This window comes from Barbus barbus, assembly GCF_936440315.1.
Source record: "Barbus barbus genome assembly, chromosome: 6".
Classification (NCBI taxonomy): Eukaryota; Metazoa; Chordata; class Actinopteri; order Cypriniformes; family Cyprinidae; genus Barbus; species Barbus barbus.
In genome coordinates, this window is record NC_136734.1 from 18,944,014 (window position 1) to 18,971,016 (window position 27,003).

At 38.2% G+C, this 27,003-nt stretch overlaps 3 protein-coding genes across 3 annotated transcripts; 2 read left to right on the forward strand and 1 right to left on the reverse strand.

The window, feature by feature from the left end:
- The first annotated feature begins 3,686 nt into the window (after positions 1-3,686).
- LOC306871365 (glycine dehydrogenase (decarboxylating), mitochondrial-like) lies at positions 3,687-16,110 on the forward strand. Its single transcript, XM_079419221.1, has 25 exons — positions 3,687-4,170; positions 4,374-4,452; positions 6,244-6,379; positions 6,661-6,825; positions 6,996-7,073; positions 7,460-7,607; positions 8,244-8,440; positions 8,521-8,617; positions 8,693-8,798; positions 8,879-9,018; positions 9,145-9,225; positions 9,320-9,417; positions 9,578-9,662; positions 9,752-9,793; positions 9,896-10,038; positions 10,350-10,425; positions 12,462-12,587; positions 13,030-13,179; positions 13,412-13,524; positions 13,618-13,759; positions 14,214-14,325; positions 14,439-14,534; positions 14,621-14,793; positions 15,103-15,183; positions 15,271-16,110. The coding sequence occupies exons 1-25, from the start codon at positions 3,895-3,897 to the stop codon at positions 15,406-15,408; spliced, it is 3,078 nt and encodes a 1,025-aa protein (XP_079275347.1). The 5' UTR covers positions 3,687-3,894; the 3' UTR covers positions 15,409-16,110.
- Positions 15,231-20,076, reverse strand: coq2 (coenzyme Q2 4-hydroxybenzoate polyprenyltransferase). The gene is made up of 8 exons (XM_079419222.1): positions 20,014-20,076; positions 19,263-19,670; positions 18,999-19,165; positions 17,287-17,408; positions 16,782-16,867; positions 16,542-16,675; positions 16,269-16,457; positions 15,231-16,030 (listed from the first exon to the last, which is right to left on the reverse strand). Exons 2-8 carry the CDS (start codon positions 19,564-19,566, stop codon positions 15,869-15,871), a joined length of 1,164 nt encoding a protein of 387 aa, XP_079275348.1. The 5' UTR covers positions 19,567-19,670; positions 20,014-20,076; the 3' UTR covers positions 15,231-15,868.
- An 886-nt stretch (positions 20,077-20,962) lies between these two features.
- Positions 20,963-26,939, forward strand: LOC306871698 (major facilitator superfamily domain-containing protein 10-like). The gene is made up of 13 exons (XM_079419797.1): positions 20,963-21,050; positions 21,919-22,124; positions 23,136-23,232; positions 23,348-23,451; positions 23,923-24,081; positions 24,198-24,377; positions 24,500-24,608; positions 24,708-24,819; positions 25,334-25,442; positions 25,574-25,664; positions 25,782-25,829; positions 26,056-26,145; positions 26,367-26,939. Exons 2-13 carry the CDS (start codon positions 21,978-21,980, stop codon positions 26,468-26,470), a joined length of 1,350 nt encoding a protein of 449 aa, XP_079275923.1. The 5' UTR covers positions 20,963-21,050; positions 21,919-21,977; the 3' UTR covers positions 26,471-26,939.
- The last annotated feature ends 64 nt before the right edge of the window (positions 26,940-27,003 follow it).

Here is a 27,003-nt window from a genome sequence, read left to right on the forward strand (position 1 = left end):
TGAGTGTTTCTTTGAAAATCTCCATTTGTGATCCATGTAAAAAAAAAAAAAAAAAAGTCATACAGGTTTGGAATGACATGAATGGGATGGACTTCAGTGGGAAGGATGTTAGCGGTGTGCTCTTCCAGTATCCAGACACTGAAGGCAGAGTGGAAGATTTCACGGCACTTGTTGATCGGGCTCACAAGGGTGGTGTATGTACCTCTCACCTCCATATGTCATTTATAAAATTCACATTTTCAATTTCTGATACCAGTTTTTGCATATATTAGGTTTTCTGCAAGTAATTCATTCACCCTCATGAAGCACCAAACATGTTTGACTTGTTTTCTACTGTGAAACATAAAAGGGGAAATTTTGAAGAACATACTGTTATTTTCTTACTACTTAATTGTTTAGAGCTGTCAGTCACTGATGTGAAACCATGTGTGACATTCACTTTATTGCCAAAATTATTGGGTCACCCCCTTCTAATGAACAGGTTTGACTACTTTAGTAATTTCCATGACTACATATCTTCATGGCAAGCTTGAATATATGAAAGTGAGATTTGAGTGTTTCTTTAAAAATCTCCATTTGTGATTGTAACAGAACTGTTTGTTTAGTTTCCTTTTTGTCCTTATTTGGTTCTTCCTGTTTTAGTTTGTGTCCTAGTTTTGTTAATTAATGATCGTCATCACCTGTGTTTAATTAATTACCTTGTTTCCTCGTTTGTTCCAGCCCCTTTATAAGTCCTCAGTTCTGCCTTTGTGTTTGTCTGATCTTAAGTTAACATGTTGTCGTAAGTGTGTTGAAGCTGTTTATTAAAAGATTCCTTTTGTTTATACTTTTGTTGAGCGCCTTTTTGCCACAACCACCGGACCGTTACAGTGATCCATGTAAAAAAAAAAAAAGTCCTACAGGTTTGGAATGACATGAGGGTGCGTAAATGATGACAATTGTCATTTTTGGGTAAACATCCAAGTGGTCCTTATTTGCAACAACAGAATCTGCTATTAAGTTTTGTGCACAGATCTATTAAAACAACTGATTTAGACCTGTTCTATCATTCTTCGAAGCCAAGAAAGCCAGTTCTGTTCCACTGGCGCGCAAACACTGAAGGACGGCTTGATGCTTCAGTCACCCATGGACTGCCATCAGAAAACCCATCCCATGATGATTTTCCACTGTGACTGTACCCATGGAAACCCATGCCTGCAGCATTGTTAACACGTTTACTGACTTTCCAGTGTGCATAATAGTGCAACTTAATTAGCAGCGACAGGACCCAGATCCATATTATGTTTTGACAAACGCAAGGGCTGTTTACTCTGAATGTGACTGATTTTAAGAGCTCCTTGAGAGGATATTTAATCCACACCAAAGCTACAATTTTATTTCTTAGGGGAAGTCGTGGCCTAATGGTTAGAGAGTTGGACTCATAATCCAAAGGTTGCGGGTCGAGTCTCGGGCCGGCAGGGATTGTAGGTGGGGGGAGTGAATGTCCAGCGCTCTCTCTCCACCCTCAATACCACGACTGAGGTGCCCTTGAGCAAGGCAACTGCTCCTCGGGCGCTGCAGCATAAATGGCTGTGTGTTCCGGGTGTGTGTTCACTGCTGTGTGTGTGCACATTGGATGGGTTAAATGCAGAGCATGAATTCCGAGTATGGGTCACCATACTTGGCAGTATGTCACTTCACTTCAATTTGCAACATTTTGGAAGTAAGCCTCCCTAAATATGAAGCCAATGGTGAAGTCCCACTCATTTGCAGACTCCACAAAAGTGTTGAAACTGCAAAGTGGTTCTCCAAGAAGTGCAGTAAAATTAAAGTCAAAAAAAAAAAAAAAAAAGTCGTGACGTATTGTCAAGTATGGTGACCCATACTCGAAATTGGTGCTCTGCGTTTAACCCATCCAAGTGCACACACACAGCAGTGAGTAGTGAACAAATCCACACACACACACACACACACACCGTGAACACACACCCGGAGCAGTGGGCAGCCATGCTGCAGCGCCCGGGGAGCAATTGGGGGTTCGGTGCCTTGCTCAAGGGCACCTCAGTCGTGGTATTGAGGGTGGAGAGAGCGCTGGACATTCCCTCCCCCCACCTACAATCCCTGCCGGCCGGGGGCTCGAACTCGCAACCTTTCGATTACTAGTCCGACTCTCTAACCATTAGGCCACGACTTCCCCAAAGTGAGTAAGTGAGTAACTTAGAAATGGTATAAGGACAGATAGATCCCGACTGCTGTTTTGAAAGGGACTAGTGACCGTTCCCTCCTGCAGATCAAGTGATAGAGAAGAAACCCTTTGGGTCATCAACATGAGAGAAGATATGGCCAGTAAGAGCCTGTTAGAAATAAAACAAGAGCTCACAATAGAATCTAATTGGATGATTTTACAGTTTATACTTCTTGACAAATACCTGAAGTCTGGTGTCTCTTGAAGCCAGTATAACTGGTATTGTAAGTACAAGTGCCAGCAGGTTTGCCAACAGCACTGAAGAACAGCAATAAGCTGTATGGACCCATTGTTACGATAGCAAAGATGAATCCTCCCAGTGTCAAATAGACATACCTTACAAGAGGAGAAAAATTTCATTTCACAGATGATCTAAGAAAAAGGATGCATTTATCAAAATAACATTAGCAACAGCATATATTACGCTGTTATACTGTACCTGTTGATTACTGAGAGATGTCCTTGCCTGGCTAAACAATAAAACAGAAATGCAAATGGTATATTCACAAACTGGTAAAACATGTGTGGGTTTTCAACACAAAATAGCCAAATGAGATCCATCACCAAACCAGAACTGCTCTAGTAACATGTGTGAGTAACAGATATGATAAATATATACGGTGTGGTTGACTTATATTTGATCTTAAGATAAAATATGCTTCTGGATTCCAGACGTGCATAGAGAGATAGACACTCAGTAAGTCACAGCTGTGTACTTATTTCCTAAATGGAAACTGAAAGAGTGCCAACCAAGTTATGTGTAGTAAATAATCCTCTCAAACAGGAGAGTGATGGAAACAACAGACAGATAGAGGCATAGAGACAGAAAGACAGATGGATAGAAAAATAGACAGAGACTGACAGACAGATATACATATATTGTTTTATATAAATTGGTCAACTTCCTTACTTGGCTCTGGTTTGCAACTGCAACAGTCGATGACAGCATGGGTCAATATAGAACATTCTTTTGTTTTGCTAGACCAGGGATAGGCAACGTCGATGGAGTGCCACTGTCCTGCAGAGTTTAGCTCCAACCCTAATCAAACATGCCTGAACAAGCTAATTAAGGTCTTCAAAATTACTAGGGCTACAGGCTGGAGAGGGTTTTTTTCAAGGTTGGAGCTAAACTCTGCAGGACATCAGCACTCCAGGACCGATGTTGCCTATCCCTGTGCTACACAGACAGATGGATAAATAGATAGATAGACAGACAGACAGACATAGATAGATAGACAGACAGACAGACATAGATAGATAGACAGATAGATAGATAGACAGACAGACAGATAAATAGATAGATAATTGTATGCTATATTTGCCAAACTTGTGAAACCCTCTAATGAATCTCCATCTACAAAACATGTAAAGACATAGAAGCCATATAACAAGCAGAGATACCAAGTGTGTGAGTAATACTAGGCTATAGATGTAAGCCGCGTCGCACTAACTCCCCACAGCACACAGTTATTTCGGCGGGACTTGAGCGAGTGGGGCTTGTCTCTGCGTCAGAGAGAGTTCCCTTATCGATTGGCTGCTCCCCGTGCAACGAGGAGGCGTATAAAATAGACACTTTTAAGGAATTTCACAGACATTTAGTGGGTTACACGGCGCGGAGGCTGACTGAAAGATTCTTCCGTACAATTTCTAGTCAATCTCAAGTGAAGAACATGCAGAGCTGCGCTAAATCCTGGCGTGTTGTCATCAGCAGGTCGATCAACGCTCGCGCGCCCTACAGGAATATCAGCAATAAAGGGGATGTTTTTAAAAAACTTAAAGTTCTAAACGCAGATGTGTCTGCAAATGTGCGCTGTATGGGCACCTCACAAGTTTTGTGGTCTAGAAAGATTGAACGAATTTTGCCGAGACACGATGATTTTTCCGAAAGACACATTGGACCGGGTGACAAAGAAAAAACTGAGATGCTCAATACCCTTGGACTTGAGGTAAAAACCTATTTATTTTTTATTAAACGTAATGTTTATATACTAATATGCTAGACTGCGAGTCTGTTTAAACACTTTATGTCAGCATTTTACTCGCATCTTAAACTTTAATCAATTTTGCAACTATTTTCGTAGTTGGTGTTGATGGTGATGACAGTAAAAAATAAACAAATTAATAGTTCACACTTTTCTGATGATTTCAGTCAATCGCTCAGCTTATCGAAAACACAATTCCCTCATCCATCCGCCTGGGAAGAAGTTTGAAGATGGACGATCCTGTGTGTAAGTTGCTCGTTCGGCAGACAGAGCAAACACGTGTCGTTTGTTGTTGTGAATTCATCATTTATTTGCACTGACTGTCTGTGAGGCAAACTGCGAGGTTAAATTTCATTTCAGCGGTATTTGAAAGTCTACCCGGTGTCAGATTTTAGGGCAGCGGAACTGGTCGTTCCATTAAGACTTTTTTTTTTTTTTTTTTTTTTTTTTTTTTTTTACAAATCTAGATTTTTATTTCGAATTAGGGTTCTAGATTCTAACAAAGGAGTCCATCTGAGCGAGGAATGTAGGTTACACGCTCTTTGTGAGCCAATAGACCTTACTGGAGTGTTTTTCACCGTTAAGTCTTCCTTTGAACATATTTGGAGTTGTTTTTGCGGATCCCGGCGAGCAGCACCAATCTCCTGACGCCCTCAGCCGATGCCAATCAGAGTTCAGCGTCACTCGGCCAGTTTGATCTGGTTAGCAGTAGCATTACATCAGGCGTGCACTGCTCAACATACAACTTTGCCTAATAATTCACAATTTAACGGCATTAACGATGAATAGCAGGAGGAACTTTGGGCTGCATTTGCAATTATAAAGTATGATGGTTATTTTAAAAACATATACAGGGAAAACGGACGGTTTATACAAATTGCACATTGTACACCGGAGTATGAATAAACCCGTCTTAACTTACATTTTTGCTGACATCAAGTCACTAGACTGGTTTCTTTCCCTCCTCAAACTATTGCATGAATGACAAAATGAGGGTTATAAAGGGAATATTGTCATTAAACATACAATTTATTGTAGTTACTCTGAGGTTTGACATATGGCAGGAGTCGGTTTTCTCATCTGCTTGTGTGTGTCTTTAATGAAGCAAGCCATGCTGAAGCTGATGATGGGGGGGCTATACTGGATTCTGCTGGTTCAGCTGCACAGAGCTTGATCTGCAAATCCTGCGAGAAATTCACTGCTCAACAATAATGGGCTCTCTAACCTTTACCTTTTGTGGTTTTATAAATATATTTTTATTTCTCGAAATGGTTATGTTAAAAATAGATTACCTTTTAACACACATTTACAAACACTATATCAAGACTGCCTCGTTGTCACACAAATATTCTGTGTTAAACTTGACAAAATGAACATCCCAGAGGAGGTCAGTAATGTGTATTTCTTCTCCCCTCTCTAGCTGTTTTCACTACAGCATTATCTTTGCCCAGTTCAGTTGCCGTGTTGCTAAGCTGCAGCACAATGCCTCGGGAATTTGTGTGTCTCTGTATGAACTGGCTCCAGTGCCCTCAAGCTACAACCACTAAACTAGTTGTTACCTAGCCATCAGGAAATGGCCCATATGTGCTTTATCTAATTGTTTATGAATTGCAAACACGCTTAATGCATATATTAATCAGTGAGATCGTGTGATCTTGTATTATTCATCAGATCATGCCATGTGATGTTTTTGTAGGTGTGTGTTTAAATGCTAGGTGTATTTGCCAGTGTGTGTAAAAGCAATTGCTTTGCACTTATGAGTCATGTGAGAAGCTTTCTAAAATATTCACTTGTGAAACAGAAGCTGGATCGTAGTTTTTTTTTCCATGGAAGGAGCTTAGATCTGGAAAAAATAATCTATTTTACTGTCAAATCAAACCAATTTTTTAATGGCTATATTAATGATTCACAATAAAAGCAAAACTATGTAAGCACATGAGAACTGTTTTATTAATCTAGGGTGTTTCACATACTGATTGTGTTTAACATAAACACAGATTTTCAAATCGTTCTTATCGTTGTGCTTAATCACTACAGGTGAGAATGAAATTCTTGATTCGCTTCAAAAGATTGCATCGAAGAACAAGATGTGGAGGTCCTATATTGGAATGGGTTATTATAACTGCTTCGTCCCACCAGTCATACAAAGAAATCTGCTTGAGAATTCGGGATGGTATGTGTCTCGTTTGAAGCATACTGTTATATTTCAGCTTCTGGTAGACTAAAAGCAAAAAGTGGACCCGTTTTAGTCATGGGACTTAAAATTTACAGCCACGAGCTGGAACACTTTGTTCATTAGTTTCTCATGGTCAGTACAGTTCTAGTCAAAAACCAAATTGCATTTTGATGATTTTCATTATGTAAGCAAGTTGTAGCGTGCCCAGCATTAGATAAATCTTGTGACTCAGACTGGAGGTCTTTTTGGTTTTTTTTTTTTTTTTTTGTTCTCTATAGGGTGACCCAGTACACCCCCTACCAGCCTGAGGTCTCTCAGGGGCGTCTGGAGAGCCTGCTGAATTATCAGACCATGGTCTGTGACATCACGGGAATGGCAGTAGCTAATGCATCATTGCTGGATGAGGGTACTGCTGCTGCTGAGGCCATGCAGCTCTGCAACAGGTTAGTGTTCTTACTGCTGGAAACCTCTATGAAGAACATTATTCCATTTATCAAGGAGACCTTAGTCTGTTAGCCAACAGCTGAACCTGCTCATTCAGGTCTTTGGCATGCAGGATGGTGTTTTCCCAGAGCTGGGAGTGATAATTAACACTCATTGTTTCTTTTCAAAGACAAAACAAAAGAAGAATATTCTACATTGACCCACGCTGCCATCCACAGACTATTGCAGTTGTGCAAACCAGAGCCAAGTAAGGCAGTTCACCAACATATAGAATAAAGAAATGTCAACCCGTCTTTCTATCTCTCTCTTTATCTATCTGTTTTTCTATCCATCTGTTTGTCTATGTGTCTCTCTGTGTATGTGTGTCTGTATATCATCCTCCTTTCCGTCCATCAGTTTCTCAATTTTTATCCATCTGTCTCTCTATCTGTGTCTGTTTGTCTGTTTCTCTCTCACTCTCTCTATCTGTCTGCCTGTGTATGACTGTGTCCCTCTGTATATGTTTATCTCTCTGTCCAATCTTCTATCCATCTGTCTTTCTATCTGTGCCTCTGTCTGTCTCTCTCCCTCTACTCCTCTGTCTCCCTCTATTTCTATACCCTTCTGTATTGATTAAAAGTTTGTATCCTTTAGTTACATTGGTGTGAAGACTGTTCTCAAGCTTCCTCATGAGATGGACTTCAGTGGGAAGGATGTTAGCGGTGTGCTCTTCCAGTATCCAGACACTGAAGGCAGAGTGGAAGATTTCACGGCACTTGTTGATCGGGCTCACAAGGGTGGTGTATGTACCTCTCACCTCCATATGTCATTTATAAAATTCACATTTTCAATTTCTGATACCAGTTTTTGCATATATTAGGTTTTCTGCAAGTAATTCATTCACCCTCATGAAGCACCAAACATGTTTGACTTGTTTTCTACTGTGAAACATAAAAGGGGAAATTTTGAAGAACATACTGTTATTTCCTTACTACTTAATTGTTTAGAGCTGTCAGTCACTGATGTGAAACCATGTGTGACATTCACTTTATTTCCAAAATTATTGGGTCACCCCCTTCTAATGAACAGGTTTGACTACTTTAGTAATTTCCATGACTACATATCTTCATGGCAAGCTTGAATATATGAAAGTGAGATTTGAGTTTCTTTGAAAATCTCCATTTGTGATCCATGTAAAAAAAAAGAAAAAGTCCTACAGGTTTGGAATGACATGAGGGTGCGTAAATGATGACAATTGTCATTTTTGGGTAAACAGCCAAGTGGTCCTTATTTGCAACAACAGAATCTGCTATTAAGTTTTGTGCACAATCTATTAAAACAACTGATTTAGACCTGTTCTATCAGTGGTTGCACCAGTTGTCAGCACCAAATTAGATTTTATTTTTTGTGAAATTTATTTATTTTTTTTGTATCAAAGGCACTGGCTTGCTGTGCCACAGACTTGCTGGCACTCTGCGTGTTGCGTCCTCCAGGTGAGTTTGGAGTTGACATCGCCTTGGGCAGCTCACAGCGCTTTGGAGTGCCTCTCTGCTATGGTGGGCCTCATGCTGCATTCTTTGCAGTCAAAGAAAATCTGGTCAGGATGATGCCAGGAAGGATGGTTGGAGTGACCAGGTAAGTGTGTAATTTATAGGCTTCAGTGTATTTTTTCCTCATCAGTGTTGGTATCAACTGTCAAATGTTTCCTGTTACAGAGATGCGGCCGGTAAAGAAGTTTATCGTCTGGCTCTCCAGACCAGAGAGCAGCACATCCGCAGGGATAAAGCCACCAGCAACATCTGCACTGCCCAGGTAGAGCATCACAAATCTGAAACTGTATATTTGTAAAGTTGAAAGTCTTTACTCAGTTTTAATGTCTCAACTCAGGCTCTTCTTGCAAACATGGCCGCCATGTTTGCATTGTATCATGGTCCTCAAGGATTGAGGCACATTGCAGAGAGAACCCACAATGCAACGTTGATTCTCGCTGAGGGCAAGTTGGGCAACTCCTATTTTTTTTTTTTTTTGAATAAGAAATGCTATGATACTGAATGTTTCTCATTGTTGTAATAGGACTGAAAAGAGCTGGTCACAAACTCCTACATGAGAACTTCTTTGACACGCTGAAGATCAACTGTGGTGTGGCTGGCAAGGACATCTTGGAAAAAGCTATGCAGCGGGAGATCAACCTACGGGTGTACAGTGATGCACTGGTGAGGCCAGTGAAAATGTTAAAAATGAACCCAAAAATAGGCAATGCTACTTTTATTTTTATTTACTTAATGTACATTATTAATTTTATTTAATGTTTTTAATGTAGTTTGTTGATGTGGTTTTAGCTCGGAGTGTCTCTGGATGAAACCGTCACTGAGAGAGACTTGGATGATCTGCTCTGGATCTTTGGTTGCGAGTCCTCAGCTGTAAGTTCTCGCCTGATTCAATATTTCAATTATTGCTAAAAATCCTCTATTCTTTTTGCCCCAATGAGATCTCTTCTTTTTGACATTTTATCAGGAACTTATTGCTGAGAAAATGAGTGAACGAACAAAAGGACTGCTGGCAAGCCCTTTCAAAAGAACTAGCAAGTTTCTTACTCATCAAGTGTTTAACAGGTTTGTTTACAAGTTTCAATGCTAGTTGTATTTTCTACCAAATCTGTGAAAAATCAATGAAACTTGATACAAAATCAGAAAAACTGGTTCTTGTTTGTCTAAATATGTGGATGGACTATTTCTGTATAGTAATCAATTGTGTGTATATTTTCAAATTCAGTTATCACTCAGAGACCAATATTGTGCGTTACATGAAGCGCCTGGAAAATAAGGATATTTCCCTCGTACACAGTATGATTCCTTTGGTAAGTAAAGAATCAGTTAAAAATGGTATTTATCCATTGTAATGATTTTACGTGCAAACATCATATTAAAACTCTGCTGTTGAATCAAGGGTTCGTGCACAATGAAGCTGAACAGTTCCTCAGAGCTCATGGTGAGTCAGTATTAATCTGCTTTTTAATATCAGCTCTCCTTTTTAATGCATCTCCAACCAGTCTGAGCTATTCACTGATTCATTGTAACCTTTTCACAACAGCCAATCACCTGGAGTGAATTTGCAAACATCCACCCTTTCGTGCCACTGGATCAGGCCGAAGGTTATCAGCAGCTCTTCAGACAGCTAGAGAGAGACCTTTGTGAGATTACAGGATATGATAAGATCTCCTTTCAACCAAATAGGCAAGTGTCCTGTCTGATATTGTTGTTACGGTATCAAAAACGTGATTTATTCTAATTTCAATCAACAGTTGTCTTTTAGTTGACCAAAGCAAATTGCAACATGACTCATTCAGTTTCATTCAGGTTTCTGGTGCTGATAAGTTTTGGGGGTGTGTAGGCATCTATACATTCTGCTTGGTTGACACTTTAACAGGATCATTAACATACTGTACTCTTGGGCAAGAGCCTTTTGAAGCAATCTTTGAACTCTGCTGTACTGAGGCAGTAAGCTTACATACACATGATGCTATTGATTTTTCTTTGTCCCATAGTGGCGCGCAGGGGGAATATGCAGGCTTGGCTGCAATCAAAGCCTATCTAAATTCCAAAGGAGAATCTCACAGAACAGTGAGTATCATCCCGCAGTGAAACACTCTGTAGCAAAGTCTCCTCTCATTTAACCTCACGCCTCGTGTATTACCTTGGGGCCATTTAAAAACATACATGACATTTGAAGTTTCAGGTTGACCCTTCATGACTGGTTGTAAGCAGAATGGCAATCTGATAAGACTCTTCAAATGTCCTCTTTTTAAAAAAAAAAAAAAATTATAATTATAGAAGTATAATTTAGTATTATATAATCTTATGTAATATTATTATATTTGTATATAGACATATTACAGACATAATAGATACTGTACCAAAAATATGAAAATTATGAAAGTTTTCAAATGTCACCAATAAGTGATTTAACCCCTGGCATAAATAGAATTGCTGCTTGAAAGCGAAGCAAACGGTTCATGAGCAATACAAAAAGTTCAATTCTGTCCACAGTGAAAAGTGGAAAATGGTCAAAAGTGTTTTGAACCTGAGAGAAAATAGCTGAAAAAGTGGTAAATTGTTAGTGGGGACTGGGAGTGGAAAGAAGGTCAGCGATAAGACTGTTTAGTCAAGTCATTGCAGTGTTTTGTAATCTGGCCTTTGTTTTTTTTTATCTTCCTAATAAGCAGATCTTAGATAGCGGATGCAGCTCTTAAACTAGCCAAGGTTCAAACTGCCATGGTTGAGTAAACAGCCATAGAAAACAGCCACCCCGTTACAGCATTCAACTTTACTGCAAGATTCCATATTTGGAGATTAAGACATTCAGTCCTTGGACAATGAATTTGTCCATGGTGACCTGTTGAAAATTGCATAATGTTTAGCATTTAGACCACTGTGTCCTTAGTTCAAAATGTCTGTCATATAGTATTGATTAAAATAAACGAAAATACTTTTTAAAATTAATTTTTTACTCGCCCTCATGTCAATTTAAATGTCTGTGGAAAACAAAAGGATTCATACTGAAATTAGACCTAGATTAGTGGCTTTATGAAAGTAGTCCTTATGAGGTACAATGGCTTTATGAAATTTCTGACAGACGTAATTTGTAGAATATGTATATTCTTAAATGTGGTATCACACCTTGGCAAGCTTGGTGTTGTAAATCTGTTTTACATGAAGTGTTTAAATAAGACAACAAAAAATTGGGTTCTATGCATGTTTAACAACCATTAAAGTTGAAGTATGCAGTTTCTGTACTATTGGTGTCACATAGCAGAATTATCAAATATAAAGCAACAACTATTGCAGATGCTCCTTAGGACATTTTCAGACCTGTACAACATTTGCTTTGTTCTGAAAGAGGGACTTAATTTGTTACAATGTTGCATTTTCTTCTTGGTTTGGTTCACTTTCACAAGGCAACATTGCAAAGCGACCCAATCGGTGTTTATGCAAGTCACATGTGAGTAAAGCTGTCCTCTTATTGGTCAAGAGTTCACCTGTCTACATTCCTCTGTCATTCATCAAGATTGGCAAATTTCCTGTGTGCTTATTGTGGCTTTATAGCTGTCCTGGCACACGCAAACACTTAAGGTTGTAGCTTTCAGTCCTGCTCTAATATATCTATATATAATTACATAAGTCCATTTGCATCTAAAAGCATTGCCAGTGTTTACCCTTGTTTTACCCTGTTGTCTGACTCTGCATATTTTGGAAAGTCTTCAAGTTTTGGCTTATACTTCTGTAACTGAAATCTGAATTTCTTTTCCCATGCAATGTGTCCGCCATAGTCTGGCGAGACACCCTCTGGCTCAGCCTGCTACAGTAGCCACACCCCAAACTCTCACTATTGGTAGAGCTGGAAAGTGATTGATTGGATCTTAGTGGACCATTTTAAATGTTTTGATGGTGTCGTGGGAGACTCGATGTTTACAATGTTCACTTTTTGGAGTCATAAAAGCATTAATGGCATGTGTACAGTAGTCCGTAAACAAACGGGGTTAAGAGAACATTTTGACAAATATTCTAAACTTTAGCTTTGTTTATCTGGTTACAGAAATAAATGTTGTTTGTTTTGTCCATTTAATCTAATGCATCAAATCTGTTATGAATTTGTTCAGGTTTGTCTGATTCCCAAATCCGCTCATGGAACAAACCCTGCCAGCGCTCAGATGGCAGGCATGAAGGTTCAGGTGGTGGAGGTGGATAAAGATGGCAACATTGACGTGTCTCACCTTAAAGCCATGGTATGTACAGTAATTTGAAGTGTCACATTTTGCATCTCCTGTCAACAGGAAGTCTTTATCTTCTGTTAGCTATTTACACTTACAAGATAATGTTATCATAGACAAGTGTGTCAGTGTTAAAGGTGAAGTGTGTAATTTCTGCGCCGCTAGCAGCACCAAACGAAATGGCAAAAATGAGTTTGAGGTTCAAACTGGTTTCCTGAACATACCTCCTGACTGCCATTGGTTGAGCAAACAAATGCTCCAAACTCGCATGTTGCTGCTGTGTCATGATGCTCAAACAATGTTTTGAAAACTCAGTGTTTATACGTTTTGGAAGGAACCAACCTATGAATAGCTTTGGTTTTGGGTAGGAGAAAGTGTTTAACATCCAAAAAATGACATGCTTAACCTTTTAAAGATGCACTTTACTCAGTCAACTACATATTCCTTTTTTTGTCAGGTGGACAAACATAAGGCCAACTTGGCTGCCATTATGATCACATACCCCTCCACTAACGGTGTGTTTGAGGAGAATGTGAACGAAGTGTGTGAGCTCATCCATCAGAACGGCGGACAGGTGTACCTGGATGGTGCCAACATGAACGCACAGGTAGATTGAAAAACAAACCGCAACATTTTACAATATGGTAGTGATCATTAACATTAGTTATATGGACTAACAATGATTTATTTATTTTTTACATGTTATGAATGAATCATGCATTATATATCTGGATTGATGATAATGTTTAAATGCTCTTGAGTTGTAGAAGTGAGAAGTGTCAGACAGAGCTTCATTCACAGCAAGTTTTCCATTGAACACTCAAGTTCTTCTGATTCAGGTTGGATTATGTCGGCCAGGAGACTATGGCTCAGACGTTTCTCACTTGAATCTCCATAAAACCTTCTGCATTCCTCATGGTGGTGGCGGCCCTGGAATGGGACCAATAGGAGTGTAAGTGTTTTGAAGTGAGCAGACCTGCCCTACTCAATCTACCAGAACAGTTGATCTGTTGACTCCAGTTAACAATATGGCTTTTTCCAACAGGAAACAGCATCTTGCCCCCTTCCTGCCCAGTCATCCAGTGGTGAACATGCAGTCCAGTAATGCAGGAAGTTCCTTGGGCACCATCAGTGCTGCTCCCTGGGGCTCCAGTGCTATCCTGCCCATCTCATGGGCTTACATTAAGGTCAACACTCAAGTCTTACCAGTTTTGCCTATCTTAGTAATAGGAATGCACACTATAATACTAATTATTTTCAGGTTATGGCTGAGATCAATTTCTGTACTATTTTGCAAAAATACATAAAAAAATAGGACACTAATTTTAAATCTTACAAGCAAATGAAGGCTTTAAAACATTAAATGGTACAGCATAAACAATGCACATTTATTTTGAGATTTGCTAAAATCACATTTGTTCAACTTTAATGATTTAAAGATGAGCTTTTAGTGAATTTTAGATGACGGCAAAGGTAATGTAAATGTAAAAATATAAGAAAAGAAAAGTACAATGAAATATCCAATATATAGCCAAATACCAATAAATAAATAAAAATAAAACTCCCTAATATCAGCTGATATGGTACCCTATATCGTCGTAATTTATTAATCTACTATTTGATTTATTTTCCATTCAACAGATGATGGGTTCAAAGGGTCTTGTTCACGCTACAGAGGTGGCCATCCTTAATGCCAATTACATGGCTAAAAGATTGGAAAACCAGTACAAAATTCTTTTCAGGGGCTCTAAAGGTTGGCTTTATTATATTGCATTTTTGATCTTAAAATGAATTGATTTATTGATTTGTTTTTTTATTTTATATTAAGTTCCTCACAAACATTTACTGATTATTTTGGATTTGCAGGATTCATTGCTCATGAGTTTATTTTGGATGTGCGGCCTTTTAAAAAGTCTGCAAACATTGAGGCAGTTGATGTAGCAAAACGACTGCAAGATTACGGTAAGTGAAAACCATCTGTAAAGTAAATATTTTTGGCTTTAAATGTGTCTGACAACTGACTGATTCTTCGCTGCCTTTTATGACAGGTTTTCATGCACCGACCATGTCATGGCCTGTGGCTGGAACTCTGATGATCGAACCAACGGAGTCTGAGGACAAGGCTGAGCTCGACCGCTTCTGTGACTCGTTGCTGGCAATCCGACAGGAAATCGCTGACATCGAAGAGGGCCGGATGGACTCGAGGGTTAATCCTCTCAAGGTGAGTGTTTTAAAGCTTAACTAACTTAACTTGAACTCGGAACATTCCATATCGGCAACATCTGTGCAGCTTTAATCATGTGTAGAGTAATGCACATGTACTATGTAGGTTTATGGAGCATGGCATTATTTGTACTCCTGGTCACATTTTATGCCCAGAAGAATTAATAAGCTTTTTTTTTTTTTTTTGCTTTTAAGCCCTTCAGATTGTCTTTGTCCAAACGACTTTAATTACATTAATTCTAGAGCTGAAATTGAATCTGGATCTTTCTCTAGTTGCTCTAACTTGTCTTTCACATGTTTTCCAAAGATGGCTCCTCACTCACTGGCCTGTATTACCTCTACCACATGGGACAGACCTTACTCCAGAGAGTATGCTGCTTTCCCCATGGTGTGTAGCTTACATTCATGTAAAAATACATTAAAAACTTTTATTTTAAGTAAGTTTTATTTATTCCATTTTAAAATGTTATTTCAGCCTTTCGTGAGACCTGAGACCAAGTTCTGGCCCACAATTTCAAGGATCGATGACATCTATGGAGACCAACATCTCGTCTGCACCTGTCCACCCATGGACGTCTATGAGTCTCCATATGAGGAAAGGGCTTCTTCGTGACCTCATTACTCAATGAAATGCTACTTCATCCAAATGAACCATTCCCATCAAATATGATCATTTATTCTTCCCTGTGATTACGGTCTCTTCGTACGTTCATGGTGCCTCAGATTTCCTTTTGCATACAATGCACAAATAGCTGGCCTCTGCTACTCTACTAAAACAATCCAAATCTGATTCAAATACTGTAATTGACCTCTATAGGGGTTCATTTTTTTTGTTGTTTTATTTTTATTCCCTGTATAAAACTATTTGGGTGTTTTGGTTTGTTTGTAGCCATAACTTACTGGCACTGTTCTCAATGTTAACATTAATTTTATAGATGTAATGTAAGTTTTCTAATTATTTAAGAAATAGAGCCTGTTTGTAGCAATTTAATAAATATTTTAAAACCAACATTGGTTTACATACGTTTCCTAAATCAATAGTATTATTCCACGTCACACAACTAGCACGCGTTCTAATTTGAAATGGAGTTAAGCTGTGTTTCATGCTGATGATCGTTTCTCTTTTTCCATAAGTTTCCAGTCACTATTCCTAAAAATAAAAGCAGTCCGAGGTTTCGGTTTGAGGCAAATTTTTTCCAGCAGTCCTCAGGTCTGTTGATGTCCACAGCGTAGATCTGTGGAACACAAAAAATGATTCATTGTCAATGTAACAATTTTTTTTATGTAATAAATTAAGCGCTCCTTTCATATACTTAATTCATCTGGCATATCGTGTCATTCAATATTGATTTTTAAACGACTAATTTAACCCAAAGTTGTTTTTTTTTTTTTTTTTTTTTTTTTTTTTTTTCTTCTTGTTTTCTTGTAACCCCAGGCAGGCTACTATTATCAAGTACAGTCTAGCTTGCTCACCTGATGTGCTAGATGAATGGCCACTGCAGACACTGCACAATAGTAGGGCAAAGTCTGGTCAGCATTAGCTCCTGCTAGAACCAGCCCTGACAGCATCGCCCCAGTGAAGCCACTCAGCCACAGTTTGGTGTTCTCCTGAAACCTTAGAGCTGTAGACTTCACGCCCACTTTTAAATCATCATCTTTGTCCTACTCAAGACGAGAAAATGGATCACAAAATGTACACGAGGTACAAATTTACGTTGGGGTGTGATAACTAATAACATACTATACCTGATGGGCATAGATTGTGTCATAAATCAATGTCCACATGACACCAGATACATAGAGAGGTAAACACACAGACCAGTCACATGATCCCTTCACGGCAGACCAACCCAGAAGAGCACCCCAATTAAAAGTGAGACCTACAGGGGCAACAAATGTACAGAATGTTCAGTCTTAGAAATATTTTGAAAAAATTTTCAGCAATAATATGGAGGGAAAGTTTAAAAACTGGTTCTGGTAACACACCTAAAACAAACTGCGGCCAGTATGTGATTCTCTTCATGAGAGGGTATGTGACCACCAGCGACAAAGAGGCGGCTCCAAGAGCTATGCTAGAGACAGATGGGAAGTCGAGTTTATCAGTTAGTGAAAGTAATGTTGCCATGAAACAAAAATTGCAATCGTCTTTTCCCTCAATTTAAAGATATCAATACAAATATTAATATAATATCAACTTGAAAGTTACAATCTTACTCTAGTCCCAAATGTTGGCAAAATACTGGTAACACTTCAGTCTAGTTGCTTATTAGCATTCATATTACTATCATATTGTCTGTTTATTAGTACTTATAAAGCACATATTAATGACTGATTCTGAATAATCATATTTTAGATACCTTAATTGTACCCCATACATAAACTTAACTACTATTAATAAGCAGCAACTTAGAAGTTTGAGACAAAAGTTGTAAATAACAGTTAATGGTGAGAAGTGGTCCCCAGACCAAAAATAGTGTAAAATATAAAGCACCTGTAGTAATTGAGGCAGAGCAGAACCCCCAGTGCTAAACTCAGCTGGCCTCCGAGGAAAACCAGAGCCTGAAACGGTGTGATCTCCCCTGATGCAATGGGCCGAGTGGCTGTCCTTGATACCTACCAGAAATATGACACATCCCACATATCAGACATATTCCAGCAGCAGCCAAGATCAAATCCAGGTGGCCTATTATCTTTCTTGAACCTTGCTAAACAGTCTAGCTGTAGCAATCATTTGATCCACCTTGTCATGGTTCAGCTTGATCAACAACCCACATCCTTGAACACTCATACCAACTTTATTCTTTCTACAAACTACACTCTTAAAAAAAACAGGCTCTTCATTGGCATCTGTGGTTCTATCAAGAAACTTTAACTATCATCGAACCTTTTCATTGCACAAGAGATTCTTTATAGTGGTAAAAGTTTCTTTAGATTATTAACATTGTCATTTTAAAGAAACAGAAACAACTTTCTTTACCAGCAGTCTTCAAAATATCTTCTTTTATGTTTGAAAGAGTCGATTGCAGATCTACAATGGCCCTCATAATAATGTTAATTACAATATTTCTTGAATAATTATTTATCAGTTACATTTATGCATGTTATAAAATAAGTTGAATATGGCTTTAGTCTGCCTTTTTACTCTAGAAGAAGCTGATCTCATTGTGTGTGTAGTTAACCATATTTGATAGAGCCCTGAATTACACTTATATAAGTGTACACTCTACACCTATCTGTACCTTGAAGCACAGATAAGTGTTCTCTGCGTATGTGTGTGAATGTCTATCTTTGCAGCTAGATGCAGAGAGAGCTCTAGGAGGAAGCCGTCATTTGCTGTCACCCCGATGTCCAGGGTAACAGATATACGTCTCTAGAAAGACCTATTGCGTCTGACCTCTGATCAGTCGTCTTCAAAATAATCTCTAGAAGATATGCTTCGAGTTTTACGTCCATGTGTGGAGATTTTCTAAGTTTATCTAGCAACCAGGATCTTGCTTACCTATGTATTGACATAATTAGTGACCTCTGTTAGAGTATAACTATTGGTGTCTAGAACATGTACGCAGAGCGCAGAGTGTTCAAGCTGACTTCTGCTGATGAAACTGCAAACTATTTTCTTCAATAAATTTTTCTTTAATTAATCGCATATCTGACTCCTGGTCAGAGATGCGATTAATTAATGCTGAATTCAGATGCTGAACTCCCTCCCGTCCTTGCCCCCCCTCCCCTCTTTTACCCCATGCAACACTGAACTTTGATACTACGACATACCTCGACAGGTTTGGAACGACATGAGAGTGAGTAAATGATGATAAAATGTTAATTTTGGGTTGAACTATCCCTTTAAGAACTGTTCAGGAACTGAAAGGTTCTTTGGGCATCCCAAAATAGTTCTCTTATGACATTGTTGCAAAAACCCCTTTTTGGAACCTTTATTTGTAAGAGTGTAGAACAAATCACACTTTATTGTTTAAACTGATTTAGTATTTGCTTAAATTGTACACTTGTATAATGATGTGCCTATACACTATTTTAATGGTATTAAATGAAGCTTCAATGATAATTAATTTGACAAAAGTCAAGCAAGCCTCTCAGGACTGTTGACTTCCTAAATTGACAGTCAATAAATAGTTCACATTCTGGGACTAAAGGAAGAACATGACGCAGGAAACCATCAGTCTACTTCTACGTATGTACTCTTACCTTCTTGTCGAAGTCTTTATCCCACATGTCATTGATTGTGCATCCTGCTCCTCTCATCAGCAAAGCTCCCACACCGAAGAGCGCAAGCATGCGCAGATCAGGAAGGCATCCCGGGTCTGCCGCCAGCCCAATACTCCACGTACAGGGCAGATACAGCAGCCACGTTCCTACAAGAACACAACAATTTATATTTCACTTAAACAAAGAACGGCTTGCAAAAGTACATTCTGGAAAACAACACTGTTTCACATGAGCTCAGCTCACCTATGGGTTTGTCCAGTCTCATTAATCTGAGGTACGGCTGGACGGACACCGGGGCTGCGTTCACAATCCCAGCAGGAGTGAGGCTGAAGAACCTTCTGCCACTGTTGTCGCCTGCCAGTAAAGGTGGCCATATTCTCTGCTTGTGACCGTCACTTTTGGTAAAGCAGGATCCAGACTGACAGAAGGCTGTGGTGATGCTTTCCTGCTGCCTTCTGAGACTTGAAAGATGGGCAGAGCAGATCTGTGGAAGACCCCTCCTCACCGCGTGTGGTTGAAGCAGTGTCAGTAGTCTGGTGGACATCATCTTGTCTGTTGAGCTATCATGACCAACTTTTAGCAAGAGATGTCACGCTTCATTGTATACTTGCATTCATGTGCAGATGAGGGAGCTCTTCAGGAACAATGAACCTGACAATACAAACAGCAGAGAACACAATACACAGATTACTGACGAGTCATGAAAATGCCAAGTTGAGTGAATAAGGCTTTTTCTTGTAATATTTTGTGCCAGTATTCTGTAAGTGTAGTCAAACTTAATACATTTTTAAGATATTCAATAGCATGCTGCTTCTGTTACACCTCAACTAGGCTATGACCATTGAAATGCCCCTTATTGAATAATCAGTGGTGTTACAAGCAGCAACTAGCGTTGCCAATATGTTAAATGCGGGGAGAAAGATAGATCAGCAATCTTCTTTCTTCGTTGAATCGTTTGTAAATCATTCATGTCTATTTGACATATTGAACTTACTGCGCTCTGTGACAGCAATTTTGAAGTCCTTTACGTTGTGTGCGCCGACATCGTGTTCCCCCTGAAAAGTTTGTTTATCGTATAGTTCCGCCTTTTGATTTATTGTCCATGCTCTTTCATGATATTCAGTATTTGTAAGCTCCGATGTAAGATTACATGTACAGAAATATCACACTCAGCAGATGCTATAAAACACAGTATTATAAAATACTTTTCATTCAAATGTATTAAGTCCAATTAAAATGTAATGAACAGATATATGACATCGTTCAAAATGATTATGGTTATAAAGCATTATAACAAGTTATAACATTATAACAAATATAAATACATTCATATGTTATATAGCATGGTCATAAATTACACTGAAAATCACTAAATTAGCCAGATATTTTCAATGTGGAGACAAAAATGCTTTGTATGTGGTGAATTCCTCTGTTTTTAACATTGGATGGACTGTTTCATAATATTTTATTCACCTACAGTGTATGGGTTAAATTAAAACTAAATAAAAAGGTGTATTTTGACAGAAATCTCGCGAGCCAATCTGTTACAGTACCTCCCTCGGGTGGTCATAGGGAACTATGACATGTGGTTTACTTACCAGTGATGTTGACAATTAAAAAAGTACACATAAATGTACACATTTATCTGAGAGTACAGGTTGATTTATTTTTATTATTTGTGTTATTTGCATGTTCTATGGTTCTGACAGGTATATTTACATAATATTTACTACATTTCCCACTCAGTTGTTAAATATACCGTCATAATGTAGTCCACATGAATTTATATATATGTGGTAAGCTCTAATTGGTAAATATCTTGACAAGTTTTATACACTTATTCAAGGAAAGGACAGAAATCATCGCTCTACACGTCACGGTTGTCGTAGCTGAAACTAGACACCACGCTCGCGCTTCCTGGTGTGTGTTCATGATGGAGGTGTGTGTGTGTGTGTGTGTGAGAGAGAGAGAGGGGGGGGGGGGCAGTGGCAGCATCTTCTGGGAAGTTTGATTGCGCACTCCGAGCTCAAGGTAGGAAATCAAGTCAACTGAACTGTCTAATGTAAACGAAGAAAATACTCGACGTAAATGAGTTGTAGACGGACAAGACTCTTAAAATTTGTTAGAGTTCATCTGAGAGTTTTCCCGGTGACTCTCAAGCAGACTGGATTCAAATACTGAACGGGCAGTGCGACTTTATTTGACCCTCTGCCCCAGGGGTGCTCGATCGACTGTCCTGCAAAGTTCAGCTCCAAATCTAATCAAACACCCCTGCCTTTAATTTTCACGCGATCCTGAAGACCTTAATTAGTTGCTTCAGGTGAGTGTGATTAGAGTTGGAGCTGAACTGAGCAGGATTGGGCACGACTGAGAAGAGTTTTGGTGTTTTAAACTATAGTTAAGTAGTTTTTTAATCAGTCATTGATTAATTAAGAATAAACTTAAACATTTATTCAATACTTTTTGGTAACACTTTTATTTTACACGTAACATGTAACAGTAAATTATGCATAATTTCAAGGAACTAACCGTAAACCAAAACTTAACCCTAAATAGGCTACGTGTTTTTAATTAATACTTATTTGTGTAATTATACTTCAACAAGAAAACCTTGAAGTGCAACCTACTATTTAAATGTATTGTTAAAAGAAAGTCAATGTTCAGTATCGTGTAAGATGTAAAATGGTGGTAATCATAATATTGAATGATTTCTAAATGTATCATGATATTTACATTCTGTAAATAATACCATGGTGCAAATAGAGAGTATGGTTCCATGTCCAAGAAAACTTTACCATACCAGTGCACTTTTGATACTTTTGTACTTGAGTTTTAAGGACAAATGTTGGAGTACATACTGTTGTTCACTTTGCTGTTTTGTTTTTGTTCATTGATTCAGTTCAGTAACCACAGGAGATGTGTTAAGAGTCCTCAGCAGTAAAGAAAAAAACTGGAGAAATGGCAGGTGACAAAACTACATCTGAGGAGGTGCGCTCCTCCAGAGTCATCAGGGTGGTTTTCTTGGCACTGCTGCTTGACTTGCTGGGTTTCACATTAATACTTCCCCTGCTCCCCTCCATCTTGGACCACTACAGTCAAACTGGGGTAAGATCAACTTTTAGGGTTAGGCCTATAATTTGGAAATTTTATTAAATCTCAAAAAGGTGTTTGGCTGGCTGTTTGTTCAACAACAAATTATTTGACCTAGATTAGTCATGCATGCAACTATAGTTTGTGTGACAGTGCGTGATTTACAATATTCCAGTCATGACATGTTCCACTACTTGTGACTGTCTAATTGATGTTACCTAAAAGAAAGGATATACAGAGCATTTCCTGTACAAACGTCAGCAGTGACTTAGGCAATTACATACTGAATGAACTTTATAATATATGCTTTGTACAAGAGAGAAGTCTGTGGAAAGCCTCCAAGCTCAGAGCTGTTCTTTCTCATTTAATGAAGCTGACAGTGGCTTCATTCACATTTTCATCTAGCTCACACTCATTGAACTATTTCAATTAATGTATTATACTTGGCAGTGTATAACATTTTTTTGCTCTGTTAAATTTTTCTCCACTGGATAGTTGAATGGGTTTCTTACTCCGCATTTGTTGTTTTCCAGTTTGAATATCTAAACATTCTTAAATCAAAATCATTCACTTATTAAGCAAAATGACTTAAGACTTTAATCCCCGGTTTCACAAACAAGGCTTAAGCCTAGTCCTAGACTAAAATGTAAGTCTGAGCTGTTTCAATTGAAAGAAACTTGCACTGACTGATCTTAAAACCTGTCAGTGCCTTTTTGTCTTTAGATGCACCCCAGTAATGTGTTTTTTTTTTCTAAGGCACGTTTATAAAAATGACTTAAATGTCCCAATTGAACAATGGCCTAAACCTAGTCTAAGCCCTGTCTGTGAAACCCGGCCTGAAAGTATATCAAAATTAGGTGAGATTATGCTAAGAAAGTCTGAGTAAGAAAGAAAAACTTAAGCCATAGGAATAAAAGACTTTACCCCACTGACAGCATAAATTCACTTAGTTCTGATATATTTGTCAGAAAACAAGACCAGATTACTTCACTTACAATTTTGCTGTTGTAATCTCTGCATCTTCAGGACAGTGTGTATCAGTCATTACAGAGCGTAGTGGACTGGTTCAGAGGGGCGGTTGGAGTACCTATGGAAACGAAATATAACAGTGTTCTTTTCGGAGGTAACTTCATTACTCTGATGGATGTTGAGGGTTTCTTCAAATGCAGTACATAATTCAAATTGACCTTTTGTATTGAAGACCGGTACATTGTTTATCTTTGTCTCCGGTGTCTTAGGTCTGATAGGCTCTCTCTACAGTTTGCTACAATTTCTGTCGTCGCCCATTACTGGGGCTCTTTCAGATGATTATGGAAGAAAACCACTGCTGCTGCTAACAACCGTAAGTACAGACAAAATTAGATCATATTCAGTCAAGCCCTTTTGACCTAAAATATTTACTGAAGCACACTCTGAGATTTTAAATTAATATCTCAATTTAACAAAATATTTGCTTTTTCTTGTGTTGGTCACATGGCATGCAGATAAACAAAATTTATGATTTAATGAATTTTTAGCTTCTCTAAATCCTGGTATGGGAACCCCATTTAGGTATTTGTTTATATAAATTGAAATGATAACGTATTACCATTAATGTATGTCTAAGCAATTGCTTATGCAAACCCGTTTCTGCCACAGACTAAAAAATTATAAAAAGGTAACTGCAACATTTGTCTCACAATTCAGACTTTTTTCTTGCAAAATCTGAGGTATAAACTCGGAATCAAAGTCTGAATTGTGATATGAAAAGTCGCAATTGCCTTTATTGTTTTTATTCCATGGCAGAAACGGTTATATTTTGCTTGTTTTGCAGATGGGTCTCATGGCATCCTACATTCTGTGGGCTTTCTCTCACAGTTTTACCATTTTTCTGCTGTCTCGAGTGGTTGGAGGAATTTGTAAAGGTAATGTCAGCCTGTGCACTGCTATTGTGGCGGACCTGCCTTGCCCTAAAGCAAGAAACAAGGGAATGGTGAGTTATGACCACCATTATCAGCTATTAATATTTTCAGGGCAAATGTTACATTTTAAGCTTTTATCTTTAGAGTCATTTGAATATTCACTGGATTTGTTATCTTCTGTTGTCAGGCAATGATTGGTGTTGCTTTCTCCTTGGGCTTCACATTGGGTCCATTAATGGGAGCATACTTTGCTCTGAGACTCAAAGACGCTGAGGTGTTTTATCAAGGACCTGCCATGCTGGCTGTCCTTTTTTCTTTAGCGGACCTGCTTTTTATTTTCTTCATGCTGCCAGAAACTTTACAAAAGGTCAGCAAAACTTCACATTGTGACTTTCATTATAATCACTTCCTGAATAGACTTCAAATTAGTTGTAATTGTTTACAGCATTGTCTTAAATTATGAATGTAATGAATGTTTTCACGACTCAGGGGACATCAGAGTCTTCAAGTATTCAACAATCTGGAGATCTTCTTCACCTTGTTGCACTTTTCAATTTCACTGCTGTGAAAAGAACAGAGAATCCACCATCTGAACAAAGTGAGCATAAACCTTCAGCCAACCTAAAAGTGTTCACTTGGATCAGGATGAATAACGGTCACAGCAAATTGATTGTTGTTTTGCTTTTTTCTGCAATAGAAATGCAAAATCTTAAAGTGCTTGGATTGGTTTACTTCACATATCTGTTTCTGTTCTCTGGGTTGGAATTCACTTTGAGTTTTCTGACACATCAGCGCTTCCAATTTTCCAGGTAAGGCCTGAATCTCTAGCTAACACATCAATTCTGAACATCACAACTTCCAACAACCTCTACAAAAGGCTGTGGTTACTGCTTCTACACATCAGTTGCTTTCACAACAGCTTTCAGATTGTAACATTATAAAGTACAGCATTGTCTTCAACTGATAAACTGTCTGTAGCAAATCTAGCTAATCGATTTTGAGTAAATGGCCCAACTTAAACCATGAGATGTGACTCATGAAGTTGTGAAAAACTGCTTGTGGGTTTATTTGTATGTAGGCATTAGGAACAAGGAAGTTTGGGAGAATTTATTATATTATATCATAAACAACCAGAATGGGGGGAAAGAGGACAAAGGTTGAAGGAAAGTGTGGCTAACCCCTGGGATAATATATAATATAATAACTGTTGCTTAATCAGAAACGTGACACACTGGTATCGTTGTGTGTGTATCATAGAGCAGCTGAATCCTGTGGTCTTGCCTGAAGTTTTTAAAATGAAACCCTGGTCTTCTTCTGTCGTAGCATGCAGCAGGGGAAGATGTTCTTTTTCATCGGCATTACCATGGCAGTGATCCAGGGCGGATATGCCCGCAGGATCAAACCAGATCATCAGATCCAGACTGTTAGCGTGGTAAACTCTTTCATGCATTACTGGATCACGAGCCAATTAAAAATTTCTTGCAATTTTCTTGGAACTCTGAAGGGAGTTAATGATTAACTAATCAAAGGCCTGTTATATTTTTGTTTTCATGTGTATTTCAGGCAATTATTTCACTTATACCAGCGTTCTTGCTCATTGGAATAGCATGGAATTTGACACTACTCTATTCTGGCTTATTTTTCTACTCTTTTGGTAAGCAAGTGTGCATCTGTCAGTATACAAATGCATTATTATTATTATCCAAATAAATATTTACTTGTATTTTTGTGTATTAATATTTTAATTGGTGGTAATTTTATTTTTTTTCAGCTGCTGCTATTGTTGTTCCATGCCTTTCAACACAAGTGTCTGGACACGGTGGGATTTTTGTCTAAGATTTATTTTCATAAGCTAACCATTTTGTAGATTTTAGACCAATGGTTCACAAAATAATATATTTTTAAGAATGGTGGTAACTAGTTTTGGTTACTATGCTGCAAAGATTACAAATGATGACAGAATTTGAATTTTTCAGTGAACTGTCTCTCACACCACTTTTAGTTTGAATGTATTTGTAGTATTGATGTCTGTGTTGGTTTGTTAGGCTCAGCCAGTCAGAAGGGAACAGTAATGGGAATCCTTCGGAGTCTTGGAGCTTTAGCTCGAGCACTGGGCCCTATTGTGGCTTCTTCAGGTAAAAAAAGAAAAGGAGGGGGGGGGCAAAGTTATATAAAAAAAAATTGATATATGTATATGTGCATGTATGCATCTTAACATGATTAATCAATTGTGTAAACAACACTAACAGTAACTTACGATTGGAAGGAAATCATTTATAAATCAGTCTGTACCTTTGTTTATTGCAGTTTACAGCAAATCATAATTTGACTTTTTTTTTTTCCCTTTTTTTTCCAGTGTACTGGTTGGCTGGAGCAGAATTATGTTTTATAATCAGTTCAGTGTTCTTTATAGTCCCTCTGATTTTACTGAGTCGGCTGGGGAGACAGAAGGAGGAATGAGATTGAGAGTTTTGGATTCATTCTTGTGTCATAAGAGGGTCAGACCTCCTTTTTTCCTTTCTGAAAGCATTAAAGCCCACTGAAGAAAGTTCCTCTAAGTAAAGTGTTTATGATGGAAAAAAAGTACTTGTGCTTATGAAATTGGTTTACTTCACTGTTGAACAATAACAGACTGTAAATGGTAAAACGCTATTGTATGAATGTATTTTTACAACACTTCATCAACAGATACAAATGTTTGTGCTTTGTGTCAGTGCTACTGTTTTATAAGAATGACATCATGTATTTGGCTAATATTGCTGCATATACGCACCAGTATATATTGTGGATACTGATTGTATCTTTTCAATCAGATTTCTAAAAAAAATAAAGATGATTGTCTACTAGAATATTTTCTTTCTTTTTGTTAACTTGCATTTTTATTATTATTATTTAATGCAAATTCAAGAAGAAATAAAAACATACATGCAATTATATTAGTATTTTTATAAGAGAAAAAAGTAAAATTATTAGCAATGACCCTAATAGGAAAA